The 13,753-nt window shown below is 44.1% G+C and overlaps 2 protein-coding genes across 2 annotated transcripts; both read left to right on the forward strand.

Moving 5' to 3' along the window:
* Positions 1 to 1,828: 1,828 nt before the first annotated feature.
* On the forward strand, positions 1,829 to 8,353 carry LOC124685196 (auxin response factor 16-like). The gene is made up of 13 exons (XM_047219528.1): positions 1,829 to 1,967; positions 2,188 to 2,300; positions 2,395 to 2,490; positions 2,605 to 2,661; positions 2,747 to 2,902; positions 3,003 to 3,087; positions 3,669 to 3,759; positions 3,844 to 4,008; positions 4,092 to 4,287; positions 4,531 to 4,669; positions 5,120 to 6,897; positions 7,471 to 7,661; positions 7,769 to 8,353. Exons 1-13 carry the CDS (start codon positions 1,922 to 1,924, stop codon positions 7,911 to 7,913), a joined length of 3,258 nt encoding a protein of 1,085 aa, XP_047075484.1. The 5' UTR covers positions 1,829 to 1,921; the 3' UTR covers positions 7,914 to 8,353.
* Positions 8,354 to 9,159: 806 nt separating this feature from the next.
* LOC124685198 (20 kDa chaperonin, chloroplastic-like) lies at positions 9,160 to 13,437 on the forward strand. Its single transcript, XM_047219530.1, has 6 exons — positions 9,160 to 9,285; positions 9,705 to 9,885; positions 9,978 to 10,157; positions 12,582 to 12,737; positions 12,858 to 12,935; positions 13,012 to 13,437. The coding sequence occupies exons 2-6, from the start codon at positions 9,730 to 9,732 to the stop codon at positions 13,183 to 13,185; spliced, it is 744 nt and encodes a 247-aa protein (XP_047075486.1). The 5' UTR covers positions 9,160 to 9,285; positions 9,705 to 9,729; the 3' UTR covers positions 13,186 to 13,437.
* The last annotated feature ends 316 nt before the right edge of the window (positions 13,438 to 13,753 follow it).

Here is a 13,753-nt window from a genome sequence, read left to right on the forward strand (position 1 = left end):
GCTAGATGTTCGACGCGCTCAAGGCGTACAAGAAGGACAACGAGCACAGAGAGTTCACGTTTAGGCATTGCTTCTAAAAGCTTCAAGAGGTGAAGAAATGAGACAAGGTTTGTATCACTCTCAAAGGAGCCGACAATGCCGATGATGGACCACTCTCCTCCTCGACGGCCTTGACCGGTTGCTCAATTGGCAACAAGAAGGCAAAGACCGAGAAGAATGGAGTGTCCTCATTGGCCGGCTTTGATGCCATCATTGAGAAGGTGGTTTCATCCTGCTCCTCCAACAACAAAGAGAGGGATGAAAGGGGCGCCGCCATGTGGATGGCTATGTTGGACTAGCAATATGTGAAGTTGGGGCCAAATCAAGTGAATATATAAACTAAAATGTGTCTAGATCATATGCATTTATGAAAAAAGCTACTCCCTCTAAAATATTTTAAAATGAATTAGATATAGACCAAAAGAACAAAATAAGTGAACCTAAAGACTTAAACGCGTCAAGATACATGTATTTATGAAAAAAAAAATACTTCCTCCAACGGATTATACTAAATCAGCGACATTTCTACGGATTGGAGAGAGCGAAAGGTCTTACTTTAGCTCTTGTTCCATCTTTACAAATCTGTTACGGAGTAGTATTACGGTATTACTAGTATGTTTATCAAAAGATATTTAATATTTGTCTAAATTTAAATGTACGCAAACATTATTGTTTAAGTTCAAATATATGTAGACACTATTTAAATTTGGATACTCCGTAGTATTTTTTTTTTGTCACGCATAGCATAGGATATTTTTATGGACGGACAGAGTACCACATCTTTTTGTTCACGCAGCGTAGGTGCGCAGCTATTTTTAGTTCAGCTGGCTCTTTTTTGTCTCCATTCACTTCCTGGTTGGGTCATACCGTTTCCTGGCCCTGTCACCAAATGAACCGACTCGAACTCGAAGACACCTACCGCAGCACTCATCTCCGGCGTCCGTTCCGTGCACCGCCACGCATGCTCACGCCTCCGTCGTGCGCACCCTATAGCTTGCCGCTCTCGCGCACCCGCCGTCACCGCCTTCCACCACCACGGCGGCGACCCCCGAGAACGCACGGGCCGCGTCGTCCTCGCGGCAGCCCCGAGACACCGCACACTAGCCGATCCGGGCAAGCCGACAAGGAACGAATCCCCACCCGTCGCCGTCCGCCGCCGTTACCGGTACCGGCACCGCGTCGCCGTCGCGCCCACGCGCCCCGCCCGTGCCTGCTCCCTCCCGCAACCTGCCCGGCAAAGGCCATTCTTTTTTCACCGCGAGGTGCGGCCGCTGCCGCGCGCGGCACGAGCTGCCAGCGCCACCCCACCACGCCGCCCCGCGCGCCGTCCCCTCCCATTTTTTAAACCCCCTTGTCTCCCTCCTCCGCATCTCACCACCTTCACCCCCTCACCGCTTGTCTCTCACCCGCCTCCCCCCCAACGGTCCCGGCCAAGAACGACCACCCGCACCCCCACCACCGCGCTTTTGCCGGTGCTCGCAGCGCGCCGACGACGAGCCCCTGCTCCCGCGGCCGCGGGCACTCGAGGGAGGCTAACTAAGCACTAGCAGCGCCCGGCTGGAGGGGCGCGTGCTGGCTGAGCTGTTCTTGCGTCGGCACGGTCACGGCGTGGCGGGCAGCGAGGAGGATTCGCGCGCGCGCGCCGCCTCGCTCGCTTTGCGGGGGGCGCTCGCCTCGCCGCGCTCCTCCACTGATCGCGAATTTTATACTCCCTACTCGCCGCCGCCGCCTCGTGCTGCCCACTTTAGCCGGAAAGGCTGGGGCGCCTTCCGAGCTAGCAGCAGCAGCAGCAGCTCCTTACCTAGTGGATAAAAGGGGAACGGGAGGTGGATATTCGCGTATCCGGAGCTGAGATTCGGATCCGGATCTCGCCGTCGCCGGGATGAAGGACCAGGGATCGGCCGGCGCGTCGCCCGGCCCGCCAGAGGGTGAGGATCTTTTCTTGCCCAATCAGCTTAAGCGTTTGCTAAGCTCATCCATGGCCCATCGCCATTGCTGTAGCGTGCATTCCGAGTTAGTTGCAGCGGTTGGTTGCCACTAACTGCAGCGAATTCCTCTACTGTTGTACTACATCACCTTCCCATGACAGTATATTCTGTAGCATCCGATGGACGCGCTGCAATAACCGGGCGTGCGTTTGCAATGCAGGGGAGAAGAAGGCAATCAACTCGGAGCTATGGCACGCTTGCGCTGGGCCGCTGTCGGCCATGCCGCCGGTGGGCAGCCTCGTCGTGTACTTTCCACAGGGCCACAGCGAGCAGGTGCGTCATTTCGCTGTTAACTCTAGGCACTGTGCCAAATCATGAGTAGTTTCTGAAAACTCCCCCCTGTTCTTTTCTGCTACTTCTTGGGCAGGTTGCCGCTTCGATGCACAAGGAGGTGGACATCATCCCCAATTACCCGTCTCTTCCATCTAAGCTCATCTGCAAGCTTCTGAGCCTCACCTTACTTGTATGTGGATTTTTGTTTTTTTCCCCCTTCTTTACTGTAGTTGTAGTCTTCCCTTTTTGTGTTCTTTCTCTTTTCCCGTTTTACTGATGATTGGAAAAATTACATTTTGCGCAGGCAGATTCTGAAACTGATGAAGTTTATGCTCAGATGACGCTTCAACCTGTTAGCAAAGTATGTAACAGGCCTTTGTGGTTTCCGTACTATATACACCTTTTTTCTAAAAGTAAAATAATAACATCTCCGCATGCAACTTCAGTATGATCGAGACGCAATGCTGGCATCAGAAATGGGTCTGAAGCAAAACAAGCAGCCAGTGGAGTTCTTTTGCAAGACGCTGACGGCGAGCGACACAAGCACTCATGGCGGATTCTCGGTGCCACGTCGCGCAGCGGAAAAGATATTTCCTCCACTAGTATGCAGAGTTCCTTCGTGACCTTGAAACAGTTTGCATGGAAATATGAATTTATCAGATTCAGTAAATACCTGCCTTACCAGGGTAACATGTTCGATAGGACTTTTCGATGCAACCACCAGCCCAAGAGATCATGGCCAAGGATCTTCATGACATCTCATGGAAATTCCGACACATTTTTCGAGGTAATGCCAGAGAATATCTAACACGCAATTACTGTTATACATCAATATAAATTGATATATGCAAGGATGGTTCACTGCCACAATTTTTGTGTGGACCCATTATTTGTGCTTAACTCTTTAGTGGGTAGAATATCCGGTGGAAAGGTTGATTTGGTGAAGTTTTCACACAACTTATAAGAGTCTAAACATACTCAAATTTTACCACATGCAGGGGAATATTTCTATATCTCCAAACATTTCCAGATTAGACTTAATTGCACTTCCTTGATCTGAAAAGACAAATATTTGCTGAAATGGTGTCAAGTATTTGTCTTTTTATCATGCAAATGCGCTCAAATTTTATTTTATTTTGTAGAGGAAAAATATGCCCTCTACTACTTATCCTGATATTTTTCTAAGTTTATCTGTCAAACTTTGTAGTTGATTTTCACGGTGTTGTTTTTATTTATTTACTTTTCGCCAGATACGCCATATTAGCATTTTTTTCTTTCTTGGAACTCTTAATGAAGTCTTTGTACTGGGACAGGGTGTCTGACCAATCAGGAAATGTACTTATCCCTCCTACTTTCCTGCACATGCAGGTCAACCAAAGAGGCACCTTTTGACAACTGGTTGGAGTGTCTTCGTCAGTACAAAAAGGCTTTCAGCTGGTGACTCAGTTCTGTTTATAAGGTAGTATCATCAAATTTAGAAATTAAAGTCCCAGGATTTCTGTGAGTAATTACACAAAACATGGGTCCTAAACTTCTTTTACAGGGACGAAAAATCTCAGCTTCTCTTAGGCATACGCCGTTCTATCAGACCCCAACCAGCTCTATCATCATCAGTTTTATCAAGCGACAGTATGCACATTGGTATTCTAGCTGCAGCAGCCCACGCCGCCGCAAACAGTAGTCCCTTTACAATTTTCTACAATCCAAGGTAGTTTTGTTGTTACTTGACATCCCACATGCACTCTTTGTGGCATTCAGCGCAGCAAACTCATAACGTTCTCTTTTGAATAGGGCGAGCCCATCGGAATTTGTCATTCCTTTAGCAAAATATAACAAGGCTTTGTATACACAAGTTTCTCTTGGGATGCGGTTCAGAATGCTGTTCGAGACTGAGGATTCAGGGGTCCGAAGGTATATGGGAACAATCACAGGTATTGGTGACTTGGATCAAGTTCGGTGGAAGAATTCTCATTGGCGAAACCTTCAGGTGTGCTATTGGTTTCATTTTCTGATTCCGCAGTGTTGTCACATTCATTTCATTCAGCCGTGTTTAGTAAGAAAATATTTCCATCTCGTAGTCAGTTTGCATTTACACAAGTCAACTCAGACACTGAACAAATATTATAGACGAGATCAACCTGACACCAATTGTAAATGATATTTGTAAGATTATGTTCCAGATATCAGATGGTTTTTTTCCGCCTGACTTGATCTCCTTTTTCCAAGATAGGTTGGCTGGGATGAATCAACTGCATCAGAGAGGCGCACCCGTGTTTCAATATGGGAGATCGAACCAGTTGCCACGCCTTTTTATATCTGTCCACCACCTTTTTACAGGCCAAAACTTCCTAAGCAGCCAGGAATGCCAGGTGCAGATACTTCTGCTTATTGAACTCTATATGTATGGTGTGGTATGGTTTAGGAAATAGTGCAATAAGGGGGTAGTCTCATGCTTTTGGCATGTTGGACTTTAATCCTGTTGTGGATTTTTGTTGCATTCATTATACTGGTATTAAGGACATTCCAAACGCAAATTTCATAGAAATGTAAAATGGCTGCTTCTTGCATGTCTATAACTTCGCTCATGAATTAAAAGCAACAATTGTAGATTATTTGTTTGATTTTAATGTCAGCTTAAGAACTATTATCAATAGTATTTTTAATATATGGTTTCCCTTTACTTGTATATAAACATGTGATCAGTATACCCGCAAAAAAAATGTGATCAGTAAAAACTGTGAAGCACTTGCTTGTTTCAAGCATTTTTAGGAAGGTTTGTTTAGTCATTGTATAACTTATAAACTTAATAAAACATGCAGATGATGAAAGTGAGGTCGAGAGTGCATTCAAAAGAGCCATGCCATGGCTTGCTGATGACTTCGCCCTAAAAGATGTCCAAAGTCAATTATTTCCTGGCTTGAACCTAGTCCAATGGATGGCTATGCAGCAGAATCCGCAGATGCTACCAGCTGGTGCTTCAGCTGTGCAGCCCCCGTACTTGACCTCCAGTGGGATGGCTATGCAGGATGGGATGGGCACTGGCAATGAAGACCCAACAAGAAGATTTAATATACAAGGCCAAAATATTGGTTTGCCCAACTTACAGGTTGGTTCAAAAATGGATCACTCTGTAATGGCTCAACATCAACAGCAGTCTCACCAACTATCACAGCAGCAGGTCCAGCAATCACAGCAAAGTTCTGTGGTTCAGCAACAGCAAGCCCAGCTGTTGCAGCAGAATGCTATTCACCTCCAGCAGCAGCAAGAACATCTCCAACGACAACAGTCTGTGCCACTGCCGCAGCAGCAGCAGCAAGAACATCTCCAACGGCAACACTCACAGCCACAGCAGCAGCAGCAGCAGCAGCAGCAGCAGCAGCAGCAGCAAGAACAAATCCAACGACAGCAGCAGTTGCATACTGCTGCAAGTATGCAGTCAATGGAGCAACATAAGCTGAGAGAACAACAGCCCCAAGGTGGACAGGCTATTTCACAAGCACAACTGTTGAGCCAGATTTTCCAACCATCCTCATCTCAGCTACAGCAGTTGGGGTTACCCCGGTCACCTACCCAGCGCCCAGGATTTCCAGGTTTACCAACTCCAGGTTCTATGCAGCAGCAAGCTTTAACCCAGACTCCACAGGTCCAGCAAGCAGCAGAATATCAGCAAGCCCTCCTACAGAGTCAGCAACAGCAATTACAACAACTATCACAACCAGAAATGCAGCTCCAGCTGCTCCAAAAGATCCAACAGCAAAATATGTTATCTCAGCTGAACCCGCAGCAACAGTCCCAGTTGATTCAGCAGTTGTCTCAGAAAAATCAGGAATTTCTCCAACAACAAATATTGCAACATCAGTTAGGTGGCTCTGATGCTATGGGTCAGTTCAAACAATCACAACAAATACCTTCAAACCATATCACAGGATCTTTGACGCCCCAGCAGCTTGTAAGGTCTCACTCGGCGCTTGCCGAGAGTGAGGATCCATCAAGCTCAACTGCTCCTTCAGCCAGCCGTATTTCTCCAATGAATTCGTTGAGCAGAGCACACCAAGGGAGCAGAAATTTAACTGACATGACAACATCACCACATATTGAGAACTTACTTCAGGAAATCCAAAGCAAGTCAGACAATCGAAACAAGAATGATATGCAGGGTAGCAAAGAATCAACCCCTGTACCCAATCGATACCCAGTTTCAGATCAACTTGATGCATCGTCTGCCACCTCCTTTTGTTTAGATGAGAGCCCACGAGAAGGCTTTTCTTTTCCCCCAGTTTGTTTGGATAGCAATGCTCAAGTTGATCCAAGAGATAACTTCCTTATTGCGGAAAATGAGGACTCGTTGATGCCAGATGCCCTATTATCAAGAGGGATGGCTTCAGGAAAAGGTATTTGCAATTTGCCTTCTGAACAAAGGGATCACAGGGAGGTTGAGAATGAGCTATCCTCTGCTGCATTCAGTTCCCAGTCATTTGGTGTTCCTGACATGTCCTTCAAGCCTGGATGTTCAGGTGATATTGCTGTTAATGATGGTGGAATACCAAGCCAAGGATTGTGGAATAATCAAACACAGAGGATGAGAACTTTCACTAAGGTTGGTACTGTTTACTTTGAGAATTTCTTTGTTACGAATATCTACACATGCACAATCTCGAAATGTGAAATACCACTTCTGAGAAATATATATTTTGTGCACCCTGGGCACACCACAATTCATCTTACATGCGTCTTTAACTTGAAGAAGTTTACTTGATTCCAGATAGAGGTTTATGGTAGAAATATCTGAAGTTTTGTTTTAAGTAATATTTAATTTGGATATACTATTCTGTTTTGTCAACCCATTGGGTTAATAAAAGGTTCTTTAAATAGGACCAAGGGAGGAATCATTTAGGGATATGGGCAAAAAGACCCACTAGTCAATGGTGACAATGTTTATAGACTGATAATGGAAATTTTAAGTGTTCCATCCAAGTAGGATTTGTTTTATTTTCTTCACATATATGTCTATTTTGGTCATGAGCTTAATCCTTATTCCTGGAGCATCATTGTCTTGTTCCAGTTTTTGGATGCGCCAAACTCTGAACCTAACAATCCAAGTATCATGTGATCACTATTTACCCCCAATCAGCACTAATTTTGTCATGTGCCATACTATCTTATTTTGAAGGTTCAAAAGCGTGGATCTGTGGGGAGATCAATTGATATCACACGGTATACAAATTATGATGAACTTCGGCATGATCTTGCATGCATGTTTGGTATTCAAGGGCAGCTTGAAGATCCCTACAGAATGGACTGGAAGCTAGTCTATGTTGATCATGAGAATGACATCCTCCTTGTTGGTGATGACCCCTGGGAGTAAGTTTTTCTTTTCCATTATCTCGATCCACTGTTAGCTGCAACTTTTTCTCCTAACCTGTCCCCTTCCCCCTCAACCCTCATAATTCCAAAACTTTTGTCTGCAGGGAGTTTGTGAGCTGTGTGAAGAGCATCAAAATACTATCATCTGTTGAAGTACAACAAATGAGTTTGGATGGTGACCTTGGTGGCATCCCTCCACAAACACAAGCCTGTAGTGCTTCTGATGATGCAAATGCATGGAGAGGCTAATGATGTGAATACAAATGAATATGCTTCTTACCATTGATTGTTTAATGGACACATAGATATTTAAGGATCTAATACACCTAGTACTATTCTAAGGTTAGACCTAGAGCGAACTAACTGACAAAATTGATCAGAATGCTTCTGGCGGAAGATGAACCGTCTTATTTGGGAGCTCTTGACATCTTATTCCCACTAAAATTGGCCGACTTATCAACACCGATCAGATTAATTTGGAAATTCTTCAAGTTCACAAGCCACCTTTGTTTACCTGGGATTTCCAGTCATTGTGATCTTACAAGTTGTTGAACTATCTGACCGTAAATATGTGCTTTTTTTGTACATCCCAATGTAATAGTGCCAGTACTGAAGTAAAAAGTTGTATTGGCAGCAGAAACTTGTTCCAGTGCTCAAAGAAATACTGCATGTGTTTTTTGTTCTCTCCACGATGTACATTGAGCCTGCAGTGCTGTTTCATATTTTATTTGTATGTTTCATGCAACTCGCAAATGCAGGATTATCATTTGCTAGGTTATGCTTCCTGTCTCATGGCATAGGACGTTTATCAGCTACTCATTTTAATAATTTGGACTAAGTGTGTATCTGGAATCTTCTACTCGCTCCGTCCTGAAAAGGATGTCTCAGATACATCAATCTAAGACATCTTTTTCGGGACGAATGGAGTACTTTGTTTCACATGAATACCTTTTTTCTTAGGACAAGATGCACATGACTACCTGATATGTTACTGAAAGAGATGTTTGTATAAAGTGATGAACTGCAGTATATGAAACTCGATAATCTCCACCACATTCATCACTCGGGTAGCTTATAACACGTCCCCGATCACTGTAAACTACAATTACACTATTGTTCCTACTATCTTATGGACTGTTGATTATAAACGATTATTCATCATCCTCACATATGCACTTACCTAGACGGGGATAAATAGGTCTCGTGCCGTAGATATCAATGCTTCATACGTAGTATTGCAATAGGCGTCAGCTGGTCCACCATAGTCCAAATAGGACATCTCAAACAAAAATGATTGTCACTCGTAAAAAATTGCATTTATTTGTGGTGTCCAACCTCTTTCTAGACAGCCCGACCCCTGCAACATTCTTGAACAATCTTGCCTGGCTGCAGCCGGATATACCCTACAGCTACAGGGGACCATTACCCACAAAATCCCCGAACCTGCGGGTCCTTTTAGTAAAATCGCAGCAGGATTAGGGTGGGGATAAAGCGGTGTGGGCTTTGGCTGTAGGTCTAGCACTTTCGCCGCTGCTCTCCGCTTTCATAGGGTTTATCTCTTCCTCCTCCCCTCTCGCGCACGGCAGCCGGATTCCCTACCGGACGCGAGCTTGAAGAGAAGGTAGTCACTGCTTCGTAGTATTCGATTCTCGCTCGCTAGGCGTTGGATTTGGTGGAACGGGAAGTTTGGGGTAATTTTGGGGCTAATCTGGTTAGCTGTATCTCCGATTTGTTCTATTTCTAGGCTGTTTAGGTGCTAGGTTTCTGGATTTGGGTGGGATTTAGTGCTCTTCCAGGGCTCAATTAAGGGATTGTGGCTGTGCGCGAACACGGTGAAGTCTAGCCTTGTTCTACCGATGCTTGGTGGAGTGGTTGACCTGCCCCGATTTACCACTGAACCTGTCTACAGTTTCCACCCTCCATACTTTTTTTTGTTCTTGTGTGTTTGTGTTCAGATTTGAGCAGACTGTGAAATGGGATGGATTAATTCAGTTGGATGTGCCTGTACACTAAATTTTGTCATCTCTATCAATTCAACAGGTAGTTGGTCAGCAAACAGTCGAGAATGACGTCCGTGCAGCTGTCCGGTGCCGGGGTCGCCGCGGTGGCCTTCAACAACAACAGTCTGCGCCTGTCTCAGACATCGGCACTCAGGGTGGGCTCGTCAAGGCGCTTGTCTGGTAGCCTTGTCGTCAAGGCTGCCACTGTCGTCACACCAAAGGTTTGAAACTATGGCAATGCAATGTACTATGCTCACGGAGCGCTTATTTACGGTTTGCAGTAGTTAGTTACGATTTGTGGCCACAACTGCAGTATACCTCACTCAAGCCTCTGGGAGACAGAGTGCTCGTGAAGCTCGGTGTAGCTGAGGAGAAGACCATGGGTGGGATCTTGCTTCCATCGTCTGCGCAGTCTAAGCCTCAGGGAGGCGAGATTGTTGCTGTTGGAGGGGGCAGAACTATTGGGGATAAGAAGGTGGAGGTCAGCATACCGGTAAGCCTTCTTCTCGCTTTGGATGGTGCAATTATTTGTACTTCATAACAAATTTCTTACTCTGTTGTGTGTTGTTAGTAGAAGTGGATATGGTGACATAGGTGCCATGGGCTTGTAGCCAACTAAGTTAAAAGCAAGGTGTATTGCGTGGCCAACAAGACCATAATCAAGTGTTATGTACTTGGCACTTGTACTAACATGTCACATTAGGACGTGGCTTGCTGATTTGGTTGAATCGGTCTGCACAATGAGTCTATTTATATTCACAATAACTATCCTATAGGGTAACAAGAGATATGTTTCCATGGTTCTGCAATTTTGAAGTATTTAATTTGTTTATGATGGCTGAAATGGCATTTATCTAACTTCTCGAAGAAACTAAGATGCAGCCACTTCATGGTGACTAGGTGAAGAAATGTGTTAGTTTAGTCTATAGGTGTAGTTAAGGTTCAAGAAACCAACGATAACAGACCAGTTGGAAAAGCACCAAGTTAGAGGTGAACATTATGCAACCCATACTTCCAGGTTACATCAAGCCTATGAAATGGACTGCAATTTTTTGGCCCAAAAGCCAGGTCTTTATATCAGGAGCTCAGGACCTTTGGTTTTGATACCATACATGACCTGTTCAGTTGAATACACCAGCTAGTTTATCCTAAAACTCAAGGGTAATGAAAATTTGAACAATGATTATTAAAAAAAAATCAAGTTCATATTGCATTGTGAGTTAGTCTGTAACCTTGCGTAGTATTGCTGTGTGCGATGCTTGTCCTTGGATTATGGAACCTTGCGTTGTGTCTGCGGTCTGCCTTAGTCTGTAATCTTGTAGAACTGGGTGAGATGCACAGAACACTAGTATTTGTTCTAATCAAAGGGCAATAAATGTCTTAGAATATACATTCCTGAGTAGTGGCATTTGTCCTCTCCCATCAGCTTCTCTGCTTGGAATGTGTGTAATGGAAGGCCAGGGCGGGCCCACGATAAATTTTTTGTGGGGGCAAAAATGTGCTAAGTGGTGTAAATATCTTTGCCAAGTGGGGACAAATTATTCTTTATCTTAACTAACTACATGGTGAGTGAAAATTGAGTGGGGGCATTTGCCCCCATTGACAATGCGCTGGATCTGCCCATGGGTGATATTGGTAGTGATATATACATAACCATGTTTTTCTGTTAGTTGGTAGTACTGGTTTCGACTCGACTTGAATTCCCGCATGAGGATATATTAGTATTTGGTTATTTCCTGATAGTATTTTCCCGCATGAGTATTTATATTCACACTAACTACTCTATAAGGTAACAAGAGGGCTGGTTCTATGGTTCTGCAATTTCAAAGCATATTTATTTGTTTATGATGGCTGAAATGACATTTATCTAACTTCTCGAAGAAACTAAGATGCAGCCACTTCATGGTGACTAGGTGAAGAAATGTGTTAGTTTAGTCTTATAGGTGTAGTTAAGGTTCAAGAAACCAATGATAACAGACCAGATGGAAACGCAAGAAGTTTAGAGGTGCAGCATCCCCTACTTCCAGTCTTCCAGATTACATCAAGCCTATGAAATGGACTATAAACTGGACTGCAATTTTTTGACCAAAAGCCAGGTCTTTATATCAGGAGTTCAGGACCTTTGGCTTTGATACCATACATTGCCTGTTCAGTTGACACCAGCTAGCTTATCTTATAACTCAAGGCTAATAAAAATTTGAACCATGTTTATGGAAAAAATCAAGTTCATATTGGACTGTGAGTTAACTATTGCAATTGTAATGTTCGTGCTAGTTAGTAATATTGCTGTATGCATTATGTGTGGATTATGGAACCTTGCGTCGTGTCTGCCTTAGTCTGTAATCTTGTAGAACTGGGTGAGATGCACAGAACACTAGTATTTGTTCTAACTGAAGGGCAATAAATGTCTTCGAATGTACATTCCTGAGTAGTGGTATTTGTCCTCCCATCAGCTTCTTTGCTTGGAATGTGTGCAATGGAAGGCCAGGTTGGTGATATTGATAGTGATGTATACAAAACCATGTTTTTCTGTTAATCGTAGTACTGGTTTCAACTCTAATTCAATTCCCGCATCAGGATATATTAGTATTTGGTTATTTTCTGATAGTATTTTCATTCTTGTATATGGTTACTAAGTTGTAGCTCGTGTTTGATTTCCAGTTTGGTTTGAACCTAGTGATAACCTAGCTCTAATCAAGTAATAAAGTAAAATTGTTGTAGCAGAGCCCAAGCTTGATGCAGGAATACAGCTTCAGCTTGTTGTACCATCTGAAATATTAGTAGCTGCTTACCATTTAAATCTTATGAATTCTGCTGCTTTTTATTTTGGGGTTCAGTCTGATGATCATTATCAATGCAAGCATGCTGTTTCCTGTGGTTCGGGAGAAAGTATACTAATATGTATATTTTGATGTAGACCGGATCTCAAGTTGTATATTCCAAGTATGCTGGGACTGAGGTTGAATATAATAACTCCAAGCATCTCATTATGAAAGAGGATGACGTCATTGGTATTCTTGAGTCAGATGACGTCAAAGACATGAAGCCTCTCAACGATCGGGTTCTGATCAAGGTATTCATATTTGTCATTAAACAACAGTGCATTTAAAGAATTTTGAGTTGACTGTTGACCTTGTACTGGTCTTATGTGTATATTGGTTAACAATTCTTATTGGTCTTGCATTTGTACTAGGTTGCCGAGGCTTCAGATAAGACTGATGGTGGCCTTATCCTCACCGAGACAACCAAGGAGAAGCCATCCATTGGAACAGTAAGTTTATTGCCATTAGGCAGAAATGTGTGCGCTGAGCTAGCAGGTGTTTAAGCAAATTCACCTATAATTGCAGGTCGTAGCTGTTGGTCCGGGTCGTCTCGACGATGAAGGCACGAGGCAGCCACTGTTGGTGTCAGCGGGCAGCACCGTGCTGTACTCCAAGTATGCAGGCGGTGAGTTCAAGGGTGCAGATGGGACAAACTACATTGTGTTGAAAGCATCAGATGTGATTGCTGAGCTCTCCTAAGTGCGTGGTGTACTTAAGTTTTGAGCTCGCAATAGACGCCAGCATGAGTGGTAAGGTTGCTATGTGGCAATCACCAATCTGCGGTGATGCTACTTCGGATTATTATAGAATTATATGAGCAAACCACTTGTCAGGGGTTAAAGACATTCACTGAATTTGTTTACGAAGGCAGTTTCAGGGACGAATACCTGTTTACCCAGCCTTTTACCGTCACGCATGTCGATTGCTGATTAACTGATTGTTGTGGCCGCATGATGTGATTTTTTGCATGGGGTCATGTTTTTTGTGAAGGTTCCTTACACTTGCACAAACCAGGGGGACAACGTTCTGTGAATTAGAGACATGTGGTCACCTCGGTCTACCTGTTGTACCTGCGTTGCTACATCAGTTTCTCCTGAAGAGCGACTATGCTGCCACGTTATTGCTAATGCACACAAACTTCTAGTCCTTATCTTTCCATCCAGCCAAGGAAGGAAAGATAGTCGCTGTTCCCTCCAAGCCAAGAAAGGAAAGAACACAGGTGTTTCTTGTTGCGGGCACAATGGTCAAAGGATGGACACAAGAAGCA

This window comes from Lolium rigidum, chromosome 1 (genome assembly GCF_022539505.1).
Source record: "Lolium rigidum isolate FL_2022 chromosome 1, APGP_CSIRO_Lrig_0.1, whole genome shotgun sequence".
Taxonomy (NCBI): Eukaryota; Viridiplantae; Streptophyta; class Magnoliopsida; order Poales; family Poaceae; genus Lolium; species Lolium rigidum.

Coding starts and splice junctions, on each gene's coding strand:
- LOC124685198 (XM_047219530.1), top strand. CDS start 9,730: ATGACGTCCGTGCAGCTGTCCGGTGCCGGGGTCGCCGCGGTGGCCTTC. Junction 9,886..9,977: donor CCACTGTCGTCACACCAAAG/GTTTGAAACTAT, acceptor CCACAACTGCAG/TATACCTCACTCAAGCCTCT. Junction 10,158..12,581: donor AGGTGGAGGTCAGCATACCG/GTAAGCCTTCTT, acceptor ATTTTGATGTAG/ACCGGATCTCAAGTTGTATA.
- LOC124685196 (XM_047219528.1), top strand. CDS start 1,922: ATGAAGGACCAGGGATCGGCCGGCGCGTCGCCCGGCCCGCCAGAGG. Junction 2,301..2,394: donor CACAGGGCCACAGCGAGCAG/GTGCGTCATTTC, acceptor CTTCTTGGGCAG/GTTGCCGCTTCGATGCACAA. Junction 2,491..2,604: donor TTCTGAGCCTCACCTTACTT/GTATGTGGATTT, acceptor CATTTTGCGCAG/GCAGATTCTGAAACTGATGA.